The sequence below is a fragment of the Montipora capricornis genome, chromosome 1 (genome assembly GCF_036669925.1).
Source record: "Montipora capricornis isolate CH-2021 chromosome 1, ASM3666992v2, whole genome shotgun sequence".
NCBI classification, from domain to species: domain Eukaryota; kingdom Metazoa; phylum Cnidaria; class Anthozoa; order Scleractinia; family Acroporidae; genus Montipora; species Montipora capricornis.
In genome coordinates this window covers 20,066,524-20,086,523 of record NC_090883.1, presented here as the reverse complement: position 1 = coordinate 20,086,523, position 20,000 = coordinate 20,066,524, and the positions used below count along the sequence as shown (strand labels likewise).

General features: G+C 38.3%; 1 protein-coding gene across 1 annotated transcript in view; it reads right to left on the bottom strand.

The window, feature by feature from the left end:
- The window catches only part of LOC138059969 (fibroblast growth factor receptor 1-like), an 86,697-nt gene that overhangs the window by 7,570 nt on the left and 59,127 nt on the right, over window positions 1–20,000 (bottom strand). Inside the window, exons 9-14 of the mRNA XM_068905636.1 lie at window positions 9,185–9,301; window positions 6,643–6,827; window positions 5,664–5,783; window positions 5,490–5,566; window positions 2,654–2,694; window positions 1,571–1,667 (exon numbers count right to left, since the gene is read on the bottom strand). Of these exons, the coding sequence (XP_068761737.1) occupies window positions 1,571–1,667; window positions 2,654–2,694; window positions 5,490–5,566; window positions 5,664–5,783; window positions 6,643–6,827; window positions 9,185–9,301 (637 nt within the window). The remainder of the gene's footprint in view (window positions 1–1,570; window positions 1,668–2,653; window positions 2,695–5,489; window positions 5,567–5,663; window positions 5,784–6,642; window positions 6,828–9,184; window positions 9,302–20,000) is intronic.

The window sequence follows — 20,000 nt, the reverse complement described above, 5'->3', positions numbered from 1 at the left end:
CAATTAAACTCAAGTTGCAAGGGATCACAGTGGGAGATAGCGCTTGTTGTAGAAGTTGTGATTTAATTTTGCGTTTGGTTTGAAAAGTGCAAACCAGTTCAAATTTTTTAAACCGGTTTAATTTTTTTTAGAATACTCTCCATTTTAACATATTTGGATATCTTTCTGTATTTAATTTTATGGAGTATGTATAAAATAAAGTAGAGAAATCATTTTAAGATTATTATGACGGATCGTTGTTTCTGATGCTATCAGAGACAATAATGATTATTTGTGCACGTGAACAATAATTTTTAGTGTTTTGGTGGAAATGCTCAGCTTAATGATTAAGCTCTCAATTAACTCAACGCACTTATTTGAAACAGCAGTTCAGGATTTGTATGACAACTGCAGACTGCCTACAAATAGCATAGATAAAATTCTACATGTAAGCACCCATTTTAAAACAGTTAGAGTTTACTGCGAGTTACGGTTAGTCTGCGGTCTTCAACTGTCAGACACTGCATTCTATGTAAGGAATTGGCACGAATTGCAGTTATTGGACTAATCACTTATTTGCAGTGTTTAGTCTAAAAAAAAACCTGTCGTTTTGCATTGGTTTTTGGGTTAAGAATGATGTGTGAAGGAAGGAAGGGTGGAGAAGATCAGGAAGGGATAGGTGAGTAGAAGGCAGGGAAAGATGTCCAGTTCTTTCTTAGACCCCCTAAAAAAAACCAAGCCCCTGTTTTTTTTTTCTTTTCTTTTTAACTACACCCCCCAAAAAAGTAAAATACCTTTTTTAGACCATTGATTTTAAAAAAAAACACAGTTAAAAATAAATAAATAAATAAACTAGCTTGAAAAAATTTGAACTGGTTTAAAAACAGTTCAAACCAAAAACAAAAATTAAACCACGACATAGACACCTATCCAAGCAAGGATTGATTGGTCAGAAAGGCGCGGATCAAGATACTGAATGGCAATTACGATCGCCCAATCCACTGGCTATGCCCGATGGCTACGAACCAAGAGCTTAGTGGAAACGAACAATAATAGCTTGTTTTGAAACGGATTACGCCTTACGGAATTGTAAGTTGATCTACAACATGTTGGAGAAAGATCGTTTATTCCATTACCCAATTTGTTTAGTTTTATAGTGTATTCATATGCATGCCTCTTTTTTCAGTTGACTATTAAGTTACTTTGTGCAACGTAGAAGTGCGTGGATTAAAGTAGTCCAAAACTACGGGTAGATCATGTGAACAGTATTTTCCGTGTGCATGTTCACCTTGAGTAACACCCATACCCACGGTGCGAAACACAAAAGAAGCTACAAAGGAGTTTAGGTGAAAAAAATCTTATTGAAAATTCATTCCTAATTTTCTTTCCCAATTCGATACATTTTATCCCAAACAAACCCTTGTAATTTCGCTATGATGTAGATTATATTAAAATTACGTCACAAGCGAATAGTAGAGCTTTGGCCTCCTGTGATGCCCACTCTTTAGCAGCTTTCTTTTATTCTTCATTTCAATAAAGAAGTACGTTACCCTGCCTTAAGCGCAAGAAAATTATATGAAAGGAGACTCACATAGTGTTGGTGATGTGTGGGGGCTTCGGCATGCGATAACCTTTCTGCAATTCTGCTATGGTCTTGGCTTCCGACCAACCCGGATATGGAATACCTCCTGTTAATTGTCAACATTTCGTTATTGTCTTATCCTATTACGCCTGATGCAACAATACGTTAACTGTAGTTTCACGGGCATGTAGGTTTCAGCCTACTTTTGTGCTCGCTTGTTGGCTGGATTAGTGCGCGAGGAGTGTAGTGGGCTAAAACTCAGACAGACAGACAGACAGAAATTTCGTGCCGCGTAACAATTTTCATATATCAAAATTTAGTCATATTTGAAATTTATCCATTCAGTTCGCTGCGATAAGCAATGCTAATTTCCATAACAAAAACAAACGGTCAAAAGCCTGTCGGTTAAAGGTGGGACTTTAACGAAGATACGGTGGGGAAGAACAACAAAGGAGAGGTCCTATCGTAGAAGAAAATCAAACAACCAGAATGAACCTGTTGAGACAGTCCATGGACAGTTGATGATCCTAGACCTCTGGGTTAAGTCCGTTCTCAACAGATTGCCCCAACTGGGAGAAGGGTAGAAATAATAATAATAATAATAATAATAATAATAATAATAATAATAATAATAATACTGACAATGATGATGATAATAACGGGAACAGCTACGACGTAATTAGATGCAACCGGATTCAATAAGCGTCACGAAGTGTCCCCTTGCTCTTTTCTCCGACTTCATCACTCGTATCTTGGAAATTTAACGTCAAAAAATGTCCCTCCAGATGCTGCTCCTCAAGTAAGGATAAACTGCTGCATTTACCCTGACCTAAAAATATAACGCTAACCTTTACCTTAACCGTATTGTAACAAATAGATATGAAATGCTTAGACTTAAAGGGACACTTCACGTTGGATGTCAAAATTAGGCTTGCATCTAATTACCTGGATTTCTGGACATATGTGACGACGACAATGACTGTCGACGATGATGATGATGATGATGATGATGATGATGATAATTTGGACTAAACCTAACCCTAAACATTAGCTTAAGAATAGACGTTGATTCCCAGTACACAAAAAACCTACCGATCGTAAATATCTCATAAAGGACGACTCCATAGGACCACCTGTAAAGCAGAAATGCAACTACATCAAAAACATTCTAAATGATAGATATCCAATATGAGATGGCTATCTGTGTTCGTGATTTCAACGGCGAGCCTTATGGCATTTGACTTGAGAAATAAATGTGAGGTAAAGAAGGTTAACTCTAGAATTCAAAATGGTAATCCTGCCGGTTCGATACAAAATACCTAATACGGTAACATTTGATCTGTATCACAATTTACAGCCGTATCATTGTGACCAAATACTGCGTTTATTTCGGCTTTCTTTCTCATCAATTACTAATTTTTACAAGCATCTTTGCAAATTCTACCCGCTTTCATGTGGACGTCAAGTGCGTCAATGAGGTAGACCGGTCATGTGTGGAACAGGTAGAGGCAATGGAAATTTTAAATTTGATTGAAACCAAATAGGTCCTTTGCTGCTGGCGATCACATGGTACAAAAAAATGCTACACTGGAGAGCACATTACGCACTGGGACATCTAAAGCAAAGAAAATTTAAATTAAATTTTTCTTGATAATTAAAATTTTCTTGATAATGATGACAGGATGTCATCGAAACGTCGAAATCTCTCCGCGTTAGTTTTTCTCATAAAATTAAATTAAGTTGCTCTGTTTTAGACGTCCCAGTGCGCAATTTGCTTTCCAAAATGGCGGTTTTTGTACCATGTGATCACCAGCCGCATAGGGCCCAATAAACGAAAGGGAAAAGTCATCTAGACAATAGTCCAGTTTTCAGTTCTCCGTGATCGCTGAATAAAAATACAGAAGACTTATTTTTACAGGGATTAGCCTCCATCTGAAGTGAATATATTCACAAATACCGCGCCGGCAGGAAGGTGCCTGAAATTTGAAACTAAACAATAGACAGAGTAGTAAACAAGTTTTATTGTATAGATATTGATGAAATACCAGGATTTCTCCTTTTGCTAAAAAATCATATCTTCACCGCGCGCAGTGAACATATCATTTTTATCTTTCACATGTGAGGATATAGGTGTTGTCATGGTAACCAACACGATTACCCAATAAAACGCGAGCTTCCTTTTCATTGTAAGATACTTTTGTGCTTTAATATAATTTTTCTTTACTACATAACATTTTTATTGCAAAATTTGACATTATCATGATTTGTTTTTCATAACTTTCATATCTTGTTTCATGTTACACAACATGCGTGTTTTAGCGTTTGGTGACCAAGTTGTTTTAAATCTAGACATTTCATCAATATCTGTATAATAAACAAAACATTACATGGCCGCTTGGAGATACTAATTTTATCTTCTTGTGCTGAAAGTATCTCTCACTCGTTCGCTTCGCTCACTATCTATAAACAATCAAATGTTAACACAAGAAACTTCTATTAGATATCTTGGAGTCTACATAGATTATAATGCTAATTGGAAGACTCATATTACTTATCTTTCTAAAAAAGTCAAGAGAAGCATAGGCATTCTTTCTAAGCTCCGTTATTTCATAAGTACCAAAATACTACTTAGCCTATACTATGCTCTAGTTGAACCTTTCTTAAATTACTGCATAGTTGCTTGGGGCGGTACTTATCGGACAGCTTTGCAACCATTATTTATATTACAGAAGAAAGCCCTAAGAATAATTACTTTTACTAGTTTTAATGAACATTCAAGTCCTTTATTTAAAGATTTAAGAGTTGTTAAGCTGTTTGATATTATTGCCCTTCAACTGGCAGTGTTTATGTATAAGTTTCATAATAAACTCCTACCTCCTGTATTTGACCATTACTTTAATCCTGTTAGGAATGTACTTAGTTATAATACCAGATTATCTAGCAAAATGACTTATGCAATTCCGAAGGCCAGAACCAATTATGGAATCTTTAATATACGTTTTCAGGGTGCTAAAGTCTGGAATGATATAAGTGATGACCTAAAGCTTCTTCCTCTCAAACATTTTAAGAAAAACCTAAAGCTAACTTTTTTTGAAAACTATTAAAAATTCTCATTATCCTAACATCATAATTCTTCTGGCTTTCCGTTGTTTTTGACATTTTGTCTTTCTCAGTTTTTTATGTGTTTTTTGCTTTGGCGCGTGTGTGCGTATATGTGTGCATCTGACCTAATTTATATTAGCTTAATTACCAGAGTGTGGCTGTCCTATTTCATTAGCCCCTATAGTTATTTGGGGCAGCCTGTACCCCTTTCTATTTTTGTAATATCTTGTAGCTTATTGCTTTACTGTTGGTACAAATAAAGTTGTTGTTGTAAATACTTGCAGCACTCGAAGATAAAATTCGTATCCCCGCGCGGCCAGGTTATATCTTCTATATCTTCTCTCTGCAATTTGTGAAGATATTCACTTCAGATGGAGGCTAACCCTGTGAAATGCATCCTCAGTGCTTTTATTCAGCTGCCATGGAGAACGTGAAAGTGGACTATTTAAGAAAGTGTCTCTTACAAACTCCTGAAAATTTCACACGCCTTCAACGGGATGCAATTGTGCTTTACTTCGTAGAGAATCATCGTGGTTTTTCAAATATACTTATTGCTTAATATATCTATAAACCACGGTGGTCCAGTCGTTGACATATGCATATGCATATGATAGTGGCATATGGTTGTTTTAGTCGTTGAACGTCTTAGCTTGTAGCAAATATGACAATAGCAAGAGATATTCTTTTCAGTCCGTTATTAAAAATCCATGACCATTGCTAAAATTTGAGCACCATTAGGGTCAAAAATACAATCTAATACTTTAAAAGGCGTTAAGTACAAAAACCCTGTAAGATGACTATTTAAAGCCCTTTTACAAGTACATACACATCACTTTTGGTGGAAAGATCTGAGGCATCTCCAAAGAGGATCTCTGGTGCAGTCCATTTAACCGGAACACAGCCCTAGGGAGACAAAAGCATATTGTTTGCATATGAAAAGAGGAAAGCCAAAGAGTAGTCACAGCAATGTGAAATGGAACCTATCTACAATGTAACCCACCTTTTTGGCATTGCCACATCCATATTTGAAGTTCTGGTACGATAATCCAAAATCCGTCACCTTGCACACACAGTCCCTATCTAGGAGGACGTTACGTGCTGCTAGATCACGGTGAATAATCTATGAACATGACAAAAAAAAGTTGTCGTAGGGCCATGGTTCTTATTTGCCTTGGTTTTCATGGATCTTATTTGCGTCTCGAGACACAGACAGCAATATAGTGGGAGGTTACCGGTAAATTCCAAGTTAACGTCCTATAGACCGGCCCTTTCTGATACAGTTATGGATGGCAGAAGAAAACAACTCAAGAGTGCACGCATAAATGCTAACATTTCCATCTAATTCTGCTCCTATGTAAACATAAAGAGTGACTTCATGTAAGCCCAATCAACAAACCCCTAATGCTGATTGACAAATCTCAAACTCTTCTTACCGAAGAGTTACAAGCCCGGCGCTAGTAGCAATTATAACAAATCCGCGAGTGAATTTACTGCAAAAGATTCAGATGTTTCATACCACTGGAAATGGTAAAATTCGACCAGTAAACAGTCTTTACCAGAATTGTAGTGTTAAACTAGATTACTACATAGGGTGAAGGTTGCCAAGGATCTGGGAATATGGGAACATGGCGTGCGTGCTTGTATCAAATAAAATGCCTTTGATTAATTAAACTGCGTCGAATCTGTTTGTATCTCGGCCATCACTACAAGGAATTTTTGCAGATTTCATTGCTTTTGAAATCTTGGGGCCTTTTCCTTTAGATACGACTGCCTCAACAGCATGACTTCTTTACTACTCAAGACAGTGTCGCTATAAAAGCGTGCAACCCATAATACCAGATAGAGGTGATGGGCGCGAATACTCAGGTGTGAAGCTTTCCAGGTTTGAAATCTGTATGAATTTGTGTCACACCGATGACAAACGTACCTTGCAGATCAGATTTTTTAACATTTGCGTGATCGTCGTATCACTTACTTACCCCTCTTGATGCCAGGAACCCCATGCCTGTAGCAATCTGTTTTGAAAATGAGACCAGATCGTATGTACGCAACTGCGCTACCTCTCCTTCTCCCCGATAATGTTTGTCAGCAATTCCACGGCTTTTTCTCAGATAGCCCAGTAGGTCTCCACAGGGCAAGTATTCCATGATCAAAATTGGGTGTACTGCGTGGTAGAGATGGTCGTTCAACGTTATGTATTTATTAACGCAAGCTCGGCCTCGTTATAAAAACTTGAATGGACTTTCTCTGGCTAAAAATATTAAAAAGTGCAAGCTTTCGCCTACTAAAACTGTGGTTTTCAACGCGCAAAACATGAATGAAGTTAAAATTCGGGGAATATGTAGTGAGATAAAAATAATAACCATAGAGTAAGATTAGGGATAAAAAAGGTGATTAAAAATTTTTGTTAAAAAGAATGAGGTATTGTCTTGGAAGTGTGCAAGAGTTATTGTTCACGTTAAGCGTGATAGAGGTGTGCCAAGATTCTAGAAATTTCCTGATGCGGAAATTTTCTTTCTCGATGATCAACGCATTCTTGAAGTCAATGACGTGATTGTCAGACCAAGCATGATTGGCAATTCTGTAGCCTTTGGCCGCTGTCTTCGCTGTCTTTGTCCAGGAGGCAGTGTGGCCCAGTGGTTGGGGCGCTTGCCTTGAGATCCGGAGATCCCGGGTTCAAGACCCGCTCTAACCACTCGCTGAATTTGATCCTGGTAGTCCCTGCTTCAACTTCCCAGCTGCACTTGTAAATAGCCAACTGGTTTGCCTCCGGCCAGTTGGGATTCTTAACAGTTGTTGTTGTTTCGTTTCGTCGTTTCGTTGTGTTTCATTGGCCCTGAAAAGCCCCTGTGGGGAGCGGTCAATTAAGTATGTATTGTATTCCTGATATGTCCTTCTCTCCTCGTGGCAAAGGATCTGCCGTTGGACTGTAAGGCTGAATAGACTTTGCCAAGTTCTCAATTTCTTCCATTTGTGGTACTAGGGAGGTTCAAAGCTCTGTGTAAAAGGGTTGCCGTGGTGCTTTCTTTGTGTTTAATGTCACGGTGGGAGTTAAAACCTAAGTACCTGTCGGTGTGTGTTGGTTTCCAGTAAACACCGACAAAGATTATGTGAGACACTAGAGTATTAAGAAATGGAATTCGGCCATTGCTCTCAAATTCAATAGTAAAGGAAATAATAATAATAATAATAATAATAATAATAATAATAATAATAATAATAATAATGATAATGATAATGATGATGATAATAATAACTTATTGGTTTCTATACACCTTATTCCAACTATTATTTTGTTTTTATTCAAATTAGCCCTTGATGCCTCGTTCTTAAACAATGTTACTCCCCTCATTTTAACAAACTATTTCTTTTGCCTTATTTCATACGAGGGAGTTCAAGATCATCTTGCTAAATAGATCAGTTTAACATAGTTGTTCTTAACTACTTCATAATTGAGAGTGAGGTGGTTACAGCAAAATGTCAAACTGAGGCCTATCGCTCGGTCAATACAGCTAGGCCGAGTTTGAGATTTTGCTAACTACCGAACGGTCAAGGTTAATAAGTTGTTTGTTATATGGCTAACAGAACGGTTCTAAAGAAGAAAAAAACTAATTAGCATAATCCATAATCGCCCCGTGGGCATTACGGGAGTATATTGCCCTAGCGATTAGCTGCCCTTAGCCAATCAAAGCGCGCTTTATGTCGGCTAGAAGCACTAGCCATATAATTATAATAACTATTACTTCTACTTTTTAACATTTGATTTTGTAGTTGTGTCTCATGGTGATCTTGTCCCTACAATAGAATAGAGTTTCACGAGTTAGATTTCGTGACGTGGAACATTGACAATTTCAGTTAATTGAGATCTGTTTGTCCTATATGGTGTTGAAAGAGTGTTCCAAAGAAATTCGCCTATTTCCTTTCCACACACTCTTCATCCCTTCCAGAACTCATTCCGTTTTGTCAGCACCCACCCACTTCGCAGCATTTTTTTCTTCTTTCCCCAACCTATTTCTGCCTCAAACCTTGAAGGTGGCGTTTGCTGAGATACAGCTGCATTACCGGCATTGTGGTGCGTAAGCTGGGTCCACAGGGGTGGGTCATGGCTGGTTTCATGGAGGGGTCCAAGGACCAGGTCCATAGGAGTGATACATGGATTTGGGGAGTATGCGTTGAATACGTTCTTGTTATCATTTTCTATTTTTCCAGTGGTTGGCACAACACAAAAAAGTAGCAGTGAAGTCACTGCCAGCGTACTAATAAAATCCAATTATTGGTGATTTAGTATGGATTACCAAAATGCCTTATCTTTCTTTGGCAGGAGACCCAATCAGTGGTTGCAGAAGATAGCACAGTTTTTGTGGGCTGACATTTGAGGCAAGTACCACTTGTAAAATACCAACAATAATTATTATTAGTCCTTAAAAAATCCATTCTGGCCAAACCTGAGATCTGGGAAGAAAAAAACTGTGAATAGAATGAAACCAAAAGTGCTAAAAACACAAACAAATGGCTCCTTACTCTGGGTGGTAACGCATCCAATGAACTGTGCTACATTCGGCACGGGGCTGTCAGCAAGGGCTTTCCCTAACCCAATTTCTCTCATCAGCGCCTTTCGCCCTTCCTCGCCTGAAGTTGCTGCAATCATAAAGATCAAAATACACTCAAAAAGGAAGTTCCCTAAATAGACGCACCTTAATATTCGGCTGGTTGGTTGATGTGTAAGGCTAATGCATAAGAATATTACAGCTTCAAATTCTATTTCTCATGCACACGTCTCCCTCAGAAGCTTGATTTAGTGCAGACTTTGGAACACTGCCCTTGCTGTGTTTCAACAAACTAAAATTAGCTTTGTCTGCTAATCTTCATTGTGTTCATCACCTAACACACTCCTCAGAAAAGAAGTGTAGAAATAGACATATTTTTATCAGAAAGTGTAGTATAGGAATTGGGGGTAACAGCACAGTTTTTCAGCCATGTTTCAGCTATGTCTTTCAGAAGTTGAATTTCGTTTTTAAACTCTGCTTGTTTTCACCACCTGTTTTACTACTATACCCATGGAATTTGTTCTCAAGGTCAGATTTCAAATACTGGTTGCCAATGCTGGGCACTGCTGAAATTATGATGTCCAGCTTGTTTTACAAGATGGACGTCCTCAAAAATGTAATTGGAAAAAAAAAACTACATTGGAACTTATTTTATGGGTGCGTTTAAAAATTTTATTTACAATATATTTTACAAATAAAATCTAAATAATAAATATAGATGAATTGTAATTTCGCTTTACATGATAGGAAAAGAGATCTATTGCCCATTTTGTCACTGACAAATACAAAAATACAATTCAGACGATATACAACCTTGTTGTCAAAATCAAAAACTTAAAGAAGAGAATGCTAGATTTTTGTGTGTCAATTGCCGTCAAGTCGGTTTCGAGAAGTTTTATAACGTTTATATTGATTTTCACCAAGATATATATAAGATCAGGAAAATATCATATTGAAAACATCCCTGGCTACGATTGCGCGTCATTGAAAATACATATAACCAGAGACAAAATAACCAAAATAAACCGAATATTTGATGACTTCGGCCGTATATTGCCTGTGTTAGACCCAAACTGTAAGAGGATGATATCTACTGCATTTATCATTTGAGAATTGTTTAAATTAACGGATTTGCCATATCAATCAATAAAAATAACCAGATCAATGAAAACCTTGAAATATTATAGGCAATATTGGGACGAAATTCAATTGTTGATTGGTGATAAAATAGAATCTATAATTAATTGAATTTTTTGTTGTATTTTGTTTCAAATTTAACGGATATTGGGCACATATCAATGATAATTTCATCCATGATCTTGATTTGGTCCAGTAACTCGTTTTCATTGAATTCCAACCCTCGAAGATATGACCGTAAATCTGTCAGTATCTTCTCATAGGACGTTTAAGCAAATTTACACAACAGGCGTCAAGAGTCACCACCAGATCGGTTGAAAATATTTGATGCTGGCTTCCTGAATTCCCTCTATACCGCTTTGTCTGAAAATCATATGTCAACTCAAAAACAATTGGTTGGTGTGGAGGTCTTACATCCTGGATCAAAAATTATATTTTGTTTATTCTTGAGTTCTTTCCAATAAATACTCTTTCGCGCCCGTTTATTGCGAACGTCTTACTATGGACCGTTTTATTAACTATAGCATAAAGGAAAAAATGTATTTTTAATACTCTAAAGCCGTTCAAATCAATATCTATGTACATAGTGAATCTTTCATTAGTAGACACTTTGTAAGCCTCTTGGTAATCATATAGTGCTATCTATATCACTGAAATGACCGGTTATACCATAGATCGGCACATAAACCATTAATTTTGCTGGGGGAGCTCGAAGATCCTCTGCTTTGAAAATCAATATATAACGTCCTTTGTATTGTTTTATCAGTGCTCGATGGGTCTAGATTTATTATGGATCGTAAATATGATGAATTAGGTTTTTTGGTTGCATGTTGATCAATTGCTACATTCAGGGCCGAAAAGTCGAGTGTGCTATTATTATATTCGTCTAATTTGACAAGGGGCAAAAAGTAAAGCTCGGGCATACGGTATACTTTGTCCTAAAATTGTCTCGGATCTGTTTAAACAGGTTGAAACCAAATCGACTATAATAAGTGCCGTCTTGCTTTTTGGTAAATCTAAAAGTCGGTAGATTTTTTTGTTTATCTGATGTGGTAAAAATGCGGCTGTTTGAATACCATCGATAGTGGTCCCAAAATCTGCTTCACTCTGAGCCTCATCTGGCATGATATATTTCAGAACGTTCACTTTCTTTACATGTTGTGTGATATGTGACTGACCTAATTGCTCAAGGGTTACAGCATTATTTTGTGAAACTGCTTTGCTAACATTGACAATTCGGTGGTTGTTAAGGTCTAAATTGCTTGGAAGGGTTTTATCTATTTTTTTATTATCTTGATCATCTACATATATTTTATTCGTAGAATCATTGTTCTTAGTTGGAGTTGCTTAACCAGTAACTTAACCAGTGCTTATTATTACTCATAGCTAAATCACCCGACATGGTATCACCCGTTTTTAAAATTAAACTCTTTGGTTAAAATGGGTATCAATATAACTCTTTCTTACGAGGCCGAATGTCGATGTTGAATTATTGATATTCTCAAAAGTTCTAAACCCCATTTTCAGATTACCAGTCATTGTTACACTACCGTCCTTTTTCAGATAATCATTTAACTGTTGTATCAGCTTTCAGAGACACGGCATTATTAAGATGATGGACTAGCTGTTACAGCGTCATTATTGTTACTGCCTTCTTTTAAATTCAATATCTTTTTGCTCCCCATATTAAGATTATCGTTGATCTCTTGGGTTCCATCACGTATCCATCACGTCCTGTTGATGTTAAGCTTACTGGCTGTCAATGTATCAATATAACTCTATTTTACTAAATAAGTCGGTCTTGTCCCTATGCCGTGATGGAAAAATATGTTATTATCGCAATTGATATCAGCCGTGAGTCTCGTGGTACCATCCAGCTGCTTGACTAGCGACATGCTCTTTAACCCACTTTTTCGACATTTAATCTGCATCGTCAGTTCCATCCTGTATATTAGTCAATTTTTTATTGTCCATATCATAGTTGTCATTTTCATCCAGTTTAAATCCAATTTCAGGTGGATACTGAGGACCCTGTTCATTGGTTGTTGTTGTTGTCGTCTGTAGAATAACGTTGGTGTTACTCACTTATTTAATTGGTGTATATTATATTTGTTCATTGAAGTTCTTAGTGGTAAATTTCCTTGGCTTATCAACATATTTGAATATATGGTTCTTTTGGAGTATTGTTTTCGCGGCAAATTAGTGATTTTTCATTAGCGCTTGGGAATTCGTAAATACAAAAATGATTACATTTCAGTCTGATATATTTGGGTTCTTATAATATGATTGACTCAAATAAATCATAATAAGTAGTTTATTCAAAACACATTTTGAGATAAAAACTAGCGTTAAAATTCTACGACGTTTCGATCTCGCTGCGATCATTTTCGAGTTTAAAAAAGGTGAGTAAAACTTTGCATATAAGAAGTAAAATCACTCGTAAGAATATGAAAAGCGATAAAAATATGGAAATATGAACTAAGCGTTACAAAAGGTAAGTTGTAAAAACTAAAAAAAGGCGAGACAACAATAGGCAAAAAGCTTTACAAACGAATATATGAAATACTCCGCGCTATAAAAATAACTGCGCGGATGGAGTCAGACGTCGTGTTCAACGTTGGCCTTAGTACTTTTATAAAAAGCATCTCATAAATTAAGCAGTCAAATTTGCTCTGGCACTTCTGTAAGATCTTGAATCTATGTTCATGTTCCATGTTCATCTCTGAAGTGTTTCCCGATGGCAGATGCCCTATTTTCTTCAATGCGTTGATACAAGTGTCGGCATGTGTAGCCGACATAATCTGCATCGCACAGATCACACTTAAAATGGTAAACAACGCATTGTTGGTTAACAATAGGGGGTTTGCTTTCTTTTGGCTTGATGTTAGATCCGATCTTTCCGCTTGTGAACACGGGATGGATATCTTTTCCGATTTTCCGACTTAATTCTCCAAGTTGTCTTCGCACAGAATTTGCTAATCTCGGGTCCTTGAATAGTAATATTATTCTCACCGGTGCTTTCTTATCGTCACACGTCTGTTCGGATCTCACATCCCCTGAACACGCTATGTGGACGACACGTTGCGCATAATGCCTAACGTGGAAACATCTGAAGCATTTTTATCCACAATGAATGACAGCCATCCTTCAATTAACTTCACCATGGAACTAGCCACAAACGGCAAACTTTCCTTTCTGGGGGTTGAAATCGTGAAACACATGTCCCGCCTGGAGAAAAAGTTTCAGGGGATGTAAGAAGATCACAATAGACGTGTGACGATAAGAAAGCACCAGTGAGAATAATATTACTATTCAAGGACCAGAGATCAGCGAATTCTGGGTAAGATTTCCGCACCGGTCCCTACTTCATTATGCATACAGTCCTTTGTTTGAAGAAAACAATAGCGATAACAATAGACGTCCTTTGGGACTGTAGTGCTTTGTTTGTTCTTCTGAGAGGCTTTTTTTTAAAGTCTATTTGGACTTCAAAAAAATCGATAGAATTTCTGACTGAAATACGGTAAATTTTCAACTTAATTTTTGCACTTTTCCTGCAAATTTAACCATTTGTCAATTTTAAAATAAGCGAAAGAAGTGGGGTTTCTAGGAATATTTGTATAAATACGGTTCAGATGCTAAAAAAGACCCACTGTCCTTCGATGTAGCGACCTTTGTGATACTTTATCTTGCCAAACTTGGACTCATCAATCTCAACAGTTGCACCAGGACCGCCTATTGGCCACACATGTTGTTTCATTATTCTGTCTGCACAGACCTCCCTGCAATAGTTATACCAATCTATCACGGTTTCTGTCGAGGTGGTTTCTTCATCTAACGCGGTTTTGTGCACTGCTTGTGTTGTGTTGAATTTGTGCGCCAAAGGGTAAGTTAGGGCTAACATTTTTTCAAGGGAAAGCTTACTACCAGAAAACCATGACTTCTGGCGGATTGATGCTTGTCCATTGCAGTTTTTTCTAGAGCATCGCCAAACAAATCCATCCCCCTACGCAGTTCGTCTTTGCCATTTGAGTAGGTTTTCCCACTCAGGTTTAGGGCATTTCATTGACGACGAAAGTAGATTGTGGTCTTTGCACCACTCTATGCACCGCTCGTGATCGGCTAGAAGTCGTGACAGTTTCCATAAGTTTAAATTTGTAGATACACCATGAGCGGCCATTCTGGTTCAATTTTAAAATTCAAAGTTTGATCAAAGAGAGGGCTTAACGTCGACTCAAAGATTTTATACTGCAATAACTCGTGCATAAAAAGTTCCCATAAAGGATGCCCCTATCACAAGGAGGTATACTCTTCCTTGCAGTGTGCTCTTAAGTGTGCAGCACGGGGGATGAAAAAACAAGCAAGTCACACATTCAATGATATAATGGATTAAACTCCAAAAGAATTTTACCGGGTTTAAAGAGTGTCTTTAGTTCTCATTAGGGTTGCGGTTAGCATTATTAAGGGGTGAAGTTGTTTAAAAAGAAGCAAAATCAGTGCATTTCTTGGTGGTCGGAATGGCACGCGTATATAATTACTTATCATTGTTATGTAAATTGTCGTCCAGAATTCCTAACAAATATCATTATCAAGGTATGAATTAGCAACTTGACACTTAGCTCAGTGGTCAAAAACAGGGACAAGTAATCCAGAGGTTTAAAGTGGTACGGAGTTCAAGGACAAAAAAAGCCGAGCGGGAACTCGAATAGAAAGACAGGACAAAGGCATCGAAAGAGGGAAGCTGGGACGAAAGGAAAGAAACAAGGTGAGAGCAAAAAGGGCAAAGAAAAGAGAGAAGGAAAAAAAGGAGAGAGGGAGGGAGCGAAAGAGAGAGAATTAGATCCAGTTTTGATCATCCCGTAAGTACAAATTAGCCATGTATGTATTCGATTCTCTTGGGTATACAAATTGTTCTACAAAACATTAGCGCGAATGCATAGTTAATTTATTCTGCATGCATAATGAGGTAGGTACCTGTACGGAAATCATTCCGAATTCTGTGCGAAGACAACTTGGAGAATTAAGTCGCAAAATCGGAAAAGATATCCATCCCGTGTTCACAAGCCGAAAGATCGGATCTAACATCAAGCTGTTACAAGTTCGATGTTTTTGAGGACAAGTAGCTTGCAAACTAAACTGAACGCAGGGTTGTCGGAACAAAAACAAGAAGATTTATTCCAAAATGAGCGTAGTTTTCCATGAAGTAAAACTCTAAACAGCACGTACTCGATAAACTTACACGGCTTCCGCGCAACTTGAATAAACACTGCTTCTGTCACACTTGACTAAACACCGCTAACGTTGTTGGCTTGTGAAAACTAGTTAAAAATCATCGCTCAGACTCGCTTACTTATATACATTCACAATGAGATTCTATAACTTTCTGAAACAGCAAACAAACTAATTAAAGAAAGATTACAAAACACACCGATTTAGAAACGCTTATGCACGAAATTAAAAATAAACAAACTACGAACTCTCGCGAAGCTTCTAGAAAGTAACGCTAGCCACGCAATGCTATTTTTCCTAACATAACCCCCTTTCAAAAGAAATTTCCTAAATTTATCCTAAACAAGAAAAATTGCTAAATAAGGGGCAGTTCAATGTCAATAAACTTATTTCTCAGCACGACTCAAATAATCTGCTACAAGTTCTCTGAGCCCTTTAAAAGTCAGTTTCAGCGAACTACTTTCCCAGACTATTTTCCCAGAAATGAATAAAGCGGATTTAAAAAGCTAACTTGGCGATTTTCAGGCTTATATCGCTTAAACAGCCGTTGTTAAGGACGATAGAAACTAGGAGGATTTGCATAGGAAGAAGTTGAATTTGCCCACAAGCCAAGCTCCAATGATTTTTCATACAAATTCTTGTATTCTTCTTAGTTTTCAAACTTCTGCAAAATGTTTCCATTGGAAATTATAGGTCCAAGAATTCCCTTCTTGCTTATCTATTCTAGGTTATTCTACCTGCGCTAAATATAAAAATCTGAATTCTTTTTTCAGGCGCTCTTAATTAAAGAAATATCTTTGGAGGACAAAATATTTTCGGTTGAAACAAAAGTACTACAAAGTTTAAGAGTATTAAATTGGTTATAAAATCTCAACCCTCAGTGGTATTCGTCCAAACATTTACCTACTGGCTGAGTAAAACATGATCTGTTCATTTCTGGAATTCTTACACCTTCAGGTTAAAATTTTAAATTTAATAAATTGCTTCAAAAGGCCTATTGAGCAGATGAAGTTCATTGTAATTTACTATAACAAATGGCGGCGTGGTCGCTGCCGCTAAATGTATACTCTTGTTTCCTGATTGGCTCTTTTCCCGGCTTTCGTAGTTTTGACGAACTTGCGATTATTTTCAACTATGCGAAATTATTGAATCCAGGGGAAGGCTTATAAGGTGATACTTCGCTGTTAATGGGTAACGTGTAAATTTCAACATATTAAAGTAAACTAAACCTAAACACCATATATGGGACATTCATTTTCTCAAATTAACAGATGCAACCATTATGATCATATTTTGGAAAGCGGCAATTTCCTCAGAAAGCTGAAATTGGTGTTTTTCATTGGATCTACACGCGAGAATTTTAGAATCTTTTGCTCTTTGGAAAACAGTTTGAAGTGTCTCCAAAAAGACGTTCAGTTAGTAGGCCTCTTACTATTTGGTCCAAACTTAACAGGTTTATGAGACCAGAGTAGAGCATGGTAGTTTGGGGTTAATTGACAGCAATCAAATTTTAATTTTGAACGACATCGACCAAATAGAAACTTTTTTACAACTCTATGACAAACTCTTGTTGCAAGAGCTTTTCAGGTGCTGGCAAAAAATGTTCATAGTCTGTCGGTGGTAGCACTAAATCCGTAACTTGGATTGAACTCCTCATTCTTTTCCTTTATACAGTTTTGTCTAAGGTGGTAATGAATTGGTCCATAACGCACTTGTAGTTTGCCTGCTCGCATAAACGATCTGTACTCTTTCGTTGCAGCTACCAAGTCCTCCGGAGATGGAGGGACTTGACCAGGCATACGGATGGCCGAATTGCACCATGGCATTGATATGGCTTGCTTTCCGAAAGGCAGCCTAGGCTGTTCTCGCTGCGGGTCGGAGGGCTGGAGGACTGGAGAAATTCTGCCTGTTTTTGGGGACTGTAACAGTAGCTGATGGGGTTGTCTTTGATCGTGAACATACGCGTCTCCCTTTCCGGCCAAGTGGACCAAAATTTACGTCAAGGTTGCTTACTTGAGTAAGGTTTTCTTTCTTTGGTCGACATTGGCTGCTTGGCATAGAAATCTAGGTACTCGCGCAAGGTGTCTTCTCGTTTCGCAACTGCTAAAGCGTGTGAACACTTCCTGAGAGACTTCCAGTTTGCACACTCACACTCCACTTTGCCATTGGTCTTGTCCACTTTCACATAGTTAGGTCTTTCTTGGGAGAGGCTTGAAACTGAAAGCCATGGTTTTCCATCTGGTGTCGGTGGTCCTCGCAAAATACCTTTCTAGACGGGCCTTTTGACCATTGCTTCTAGAGTGTTACTTGAAATACTTTCCACTATGGGATCTTTATCCATGAGGTGGAAACTGTTCACACTACAGCTGGGCCTTGATTCTATGCTGTAGTCATTTCCAACTCCTGAACTTGGCTCGGACTTTGTCTTGTCGTATCCACTATTAGCAATCCACCCAAAGGATTCAGGCCCGTCTGCTCCATAGAGCTCTTCCATGATTGCCAAACGTAGCTTGTGGATGTATCGGCTTCGCTCTTCTTCTGACCTGGAAAGGAAATCTGGTACCACAAAGCTCTGGAAATCTTCACGAAGTTCATAATCTCCAGACACACTTTTGCAACCGCTTGAGAAAATTCTTCCCTTTCGGTATTCGCAATATTTCGAACCACCTGTCGGCTGTTGTTGCACTCGGCGTCATTGATACGAAAATGACAAGGGATATCGCTGTCCTGGGTCATTGGTAGAAGTCTGGTTTCCCTGCGCACACTGGCGGTCATTATCGTCTTCATCATATCAGCTCTACCTTCCACCCATTTAAAAACATTTTAAGTATGATCACGCCTGTCCTCCCATTCCTCCTTTAAAGATTCAAGCTTCGCATCGAAGTCCGCTGGGGACTCGACGTCCAAGAGCCCAATTTTGCCGAACAATTCGTCAACCATCCCCCTCTGCATTCCGGCCATCCCATATGAGGTCAATGCTCGCTTAAAGTTATCTTGCAAGTGTCGAAAACAACGCAGAATCCAACTGTGCGCATTTGGGTGCTTAGCTTCTATGACATTCACCAGTGCTTGCTCACCATCAGTCCCAGTAGATAACATCCATTGCAGACCTGGCTTCAAATCAGTGAAACTTTAAAGAAAACGCTAGTACGTATTCTGGTCCTAGCGGAAGTGTGTAAGTACTGAACCTAGTCTCAACGCATCCTTGCCCGTGCGCTTTTGCTTCATCATGAGATTACGGTATGATATGGGGGTACATTCGCACGGTCCCAGGCGGAACGTGGGATCAATCTGCACAGTACAAAAGTCAATTTCCGAAGTGCTAAACTTCGTCGAGTTGTTCAGTTGTTCCTCCGAGGAGATAACTATCGTTGTTTTCTACTTACTTCTCAATGGTGACTTTTCCAAGAAAGGGTTTCTTGCCTTTCAAAACAACCTCAAGCAATTCATCCTGCTTTAATCCACCTTTCACCTGAGAAAGTTTCTTTGTGAAGCTGGTTACGATAATATTCTTGCCGTGGTTCACCTGGTAGTCCCTTAAACATCCAACTTTCATCTCTCCACCCGATTCTTGTGTTGCCATAGACACCGCATCTTTTGGTCCTACCGTTGTCAGCTTAAGATCAAGTTTTCTCACAATTGACGGCCTTGTTCTCGTGTATGGCGTGCCTCTATCATTATTGGAACTCTTATGAGGCTTTATTGCAAATTTCATCTCTTCTTTATCATAAATGTCCTGAACGCACGCTATATTGTTGACGATTGTACCATTTTCCTCTCTTACATGCATGATTCGCCTATGGAACTTGTTCTTCTGCTCAACTTTCCAGGTAATAACACCTACAATCAGCGTCAAAATTGTTGAGACACTTATCCTTTAGAGTCGATTTCAAGCTCGGCGCCCAGATGGCCCCCTCCCCCGCACCCCCGGGACAATGTTGTGTTTTTTTGTTTTTTACGAGCCTTGTCGACAGCGGTACAACATTGATTAGGGTGGGGGAGGGAGGGGTATCCCGGAAACGTACTTTTTGGACAAGTTTTCTTTGCAAAAAATGAATGTGTCGTTGCCAGTGTGCTCTGTTGACAACTGTCTCAACTAATTTTTGTCGCCGATTGTAGCTTTGGGTATGAATTAGCTTGCTCACAGCTGATAACAGCCACTTTCAATTTCCCATAGTCGTCATCCTCTATATCAAGAGGTATGGTCCGTTTGCCATCATAGTTTTCATATTGTGGCAATCCATCTGCTCGGAAGTCGATCATCCTAAATCAAGGACAAAAACAGCGTTTATCTGAACTTGCTTGGGACACTAAGTACATTTCACAGCATCGTTCGTTGCATTTACAAATATTTATACCATTCCTTCAGTGGTAAAAGTTGTCTTGCGTCTTGTGAAGATTGAGATGCTTTTGCTACCATTGTAGAA